The sequence below is a fragment of the Haliaeetus leucocephalus genome, unplaced genomic scaffold (genome assembly GCF_000737465.1).
Source record: "Haliaeetus leucocephalus isolate CR32 unplaced genomic scaffold, Haliaeetus_leucocephalus-4.0 Scaffold202, whole genome shotgun sequence".
Classification (NCBI taxonomy): Eukaryota; Metazoa; Chordata; class Aves; order Accipitriformes; family Accipitridae; genus Haliaeetus; species Haliaeetus leucocephalus.
Window position 1 is genome coordinate 69,050 of NW_010972638.1, and position 2,505 is coordinate 71,554.

At 59.5% G+C, this 2,505-nt stretch overlaps 2 protein-coding genes across 2 annotated transcripts in view; one reads left to right on the top strand and one right to left on the bottom strand.

Moving 5' to 3' along the window:
- The window catches only part of SND1 (staphylococcal nuclease and tudor domain containing 1), a 124,298-nt gene that overhangs the window by 9,476 nt on the left and 112,317 nt on the right, over positions 1–2,505 (bottom strand). The gene's annotated exons all lie outside the window — the stretch shown is intronic.
- Positions 143–2,101, top strand: LRRC4 (leucine rich repeat containing 4). The gene has a single exon (XM_010566032.1). The coding sequence runs from the start codon at positions 143–145 to the stop codon at positions 2,099–2,101; it is 1,959 nt and encodes a 652-aa protein (XP_010564334.1).

Genomic DNA, 2,505 nt, shown 5'->3' on the forward strand with positions numbered 1-2,505 from the left:
CCCCTCCCCAGCACCGCGACCCCCCCCCCCCCGGCCAGCCGGGCCCAGCTTGTCGGAGCCGGGAGAGGGGGGGGGCCCTGAGCCAGTTCTCCTTTTCACGCCGACATCCCCAGACGATGGTGAATGATGAACGTGCCACATCATGAAGCTCTTGTGGCAGGGAACTGTGCACCACCACCGCCGCCGCCGCGCCTGGAGAGCTGCCCTGGTCTCCTACCTGACGGTACACGCGTGGATCCTATACGTCGCCGCCGCCTCCCCCGGACCCCAGAGCTGCCCCTCCGTTTGCTCCTGCAGTAACCAGTTCAGCAAGGTGGTCTGCACCCGTCGCGGCCTCGCCGAGGTCCCCCCCGGCATCCCCTCCAACACGCGGTACCTCAACCTCATGGAGAACAACATCCAGATGATCCAGGCGGACACTTTCCGCCACCTGCATCACCTGGAGGTCCTGCAGCTGGGCAGGAACGCCATCCGGCAGATCGAGGTGGGGGCTTTCAACGGGCTGGCCAGCCTCAACACCTTGGAGCTCTTTGACAACTGGTTGACCGTCATCCCCAGCGGGGCCTTCGAGTACCTCTCCAAGCTGCGGGAGCTGTGGTTGAGGAACAACCCCATCGAGAGCATCCCCTCGTACGCCTTCAACCGGGTGCCCTCCCTCATGCGCCTGGACCTGGGCGAGCTGAAGAAGCTGGAGTACATCTCCGAGGGGGCTTTCGAGGGGTTGTACAACCTCAAGTACCTGAACCTGGGGATGTGCAACATTAAGGACATGCCCAACCTGACGCCCTTGGTGGGGCTGGAGGAGCTGGAGATGTCGGGCAACAACTTCCCCGAGATCAAACCGGGCTCCTTCCACGGGCTCAAGTCCCTCAAAAAGCTCTGGATTATGAACTCGCAGATCAACCTGATCGAGCGGAACGCCTTCGACGACCTGACAGCGCTGGTGGAGCTCAACCTGGCCCACAACAACCTCTCCTCCCTGCCCCACGACCTCTTTGCCCCGCTGCGGTACCTGGTGGAGCTCCACCTGCACCACAACCCCTGGGACTGCGACTGCGACATCCTCTGGCTGTCGTGGTGGTTGCGGGAGTACATCCCCACCAACTCCACCTGCTGCGGGCGCTGCCATGCCCCCCTGCACATGCGGGGCAGGTTCCTGGTGGAGGTGGACCAGACCTCCTTCCAGTGCTCGGCGCCCTTCATCATGGACGCCCCCATGGACCTCAACATCTCCGAGGGGCGGGTGGCCGAGCTCAAGTGTCGAACTCCTTCCATGTCCTCCGTTAGGTGGTTGCTGCCTAACGGGACGGTCCTGAGCCACGCGTCCAGCCACCCGCGCATCTCCGTCCTCAACGATGGCACCTTGAACTTCTCCCACGTCCTGTTGACGGACACCGGGGTTTACACCTGCATGGTGACCAACGTGGCGGGGAACTCCAACGCCTCGGCCTACCTCAACGTGAGCACGGCCGAGCTCAACACCTCCAACTACAGCTTCTTCACCACCGTCACGGTGGAGACCACTGAGATCTCCCCGGAAGACATCTCCCCCAAGTTCACCAAGCCCGTGCCCACCACGTCGACGGGCTACCAGCCGGCGTACACCACCACCACCACCGTCCTGGTCCAGACCACGCGGACGCCCAAGCAGGTGGCGGTACCCACCGCCGACTCTGGCGACAAGATGCAGACCAGCCTGGACGAGGTGATGAAGACCACCAAGATCATCATCGGTTGCTTCGTGGCGGTGACGCTCCTGGCCGCGGCCATGCTCATCGTCTTCTACAAACTCCGGAAGCGGCACCAGCAACGCAGCACCGTGACGGCTGCCCGGACGGTCGAGATCATCCAGGTGGACGAGGACATCCCGCCGGCGGCGACGGCGACCGCGGCGGCCACCGCCGGCGTATCAGGTGAGGGGGCAGTCGTGCTGCCCGCCATTCATGACCACATTAACTACAACACCTACAAACCGGCACACGGGGCCCACTGGACAGAAAACAGCTTGGGGAACTCTCTGCACCCCCCCGGGACCACCCTCTCTGAACCCTATATAATTCAGACCCACACCAAGGAGAAAGTACAGGAAACCCAGATATGACTTTTTTTTGGGGCTTTTTTCTTTTTTTTTCTTCCCCCCACCCCCCCGACATTACAAATGCAATAGAATGCACAAAAACCGAAAAAAAAAAAAAAAACATCAAAAAAAAGGAAAAAAAAAAAATAGACAGCAACTTTTGTACAGAGCGGGGGAGAGACTTTTTTTTCTTGTACATGCTTATATATTAAATCTATGGGCTGATAAGAGAAGCAGATTATATTAAAATTTAAAGAAAAAAAAAAACCAACCACAAAAAAACTATTTTCTAACTCGCAAGCTGTATTTAAAAAGAGGGAGAGAAAAAAATTCAAATTTGCAGAAACCGGAGCAGCAGCAGCGGCGGCAGCGGCAGGGCCCCGTGCGCGGTGCAGCGCAGCGCAGCGCGGTGCAGCGCGGCGCGGGGG

Coding starts and splice junctions, on each gene's coding strand:
- LRRC4 (XM_010566032.1), top strand. CDS start 143: ATGAAGCTCTTGTGGCAGGGAACTGTGCACCACCACCGCCGCCGCCGC.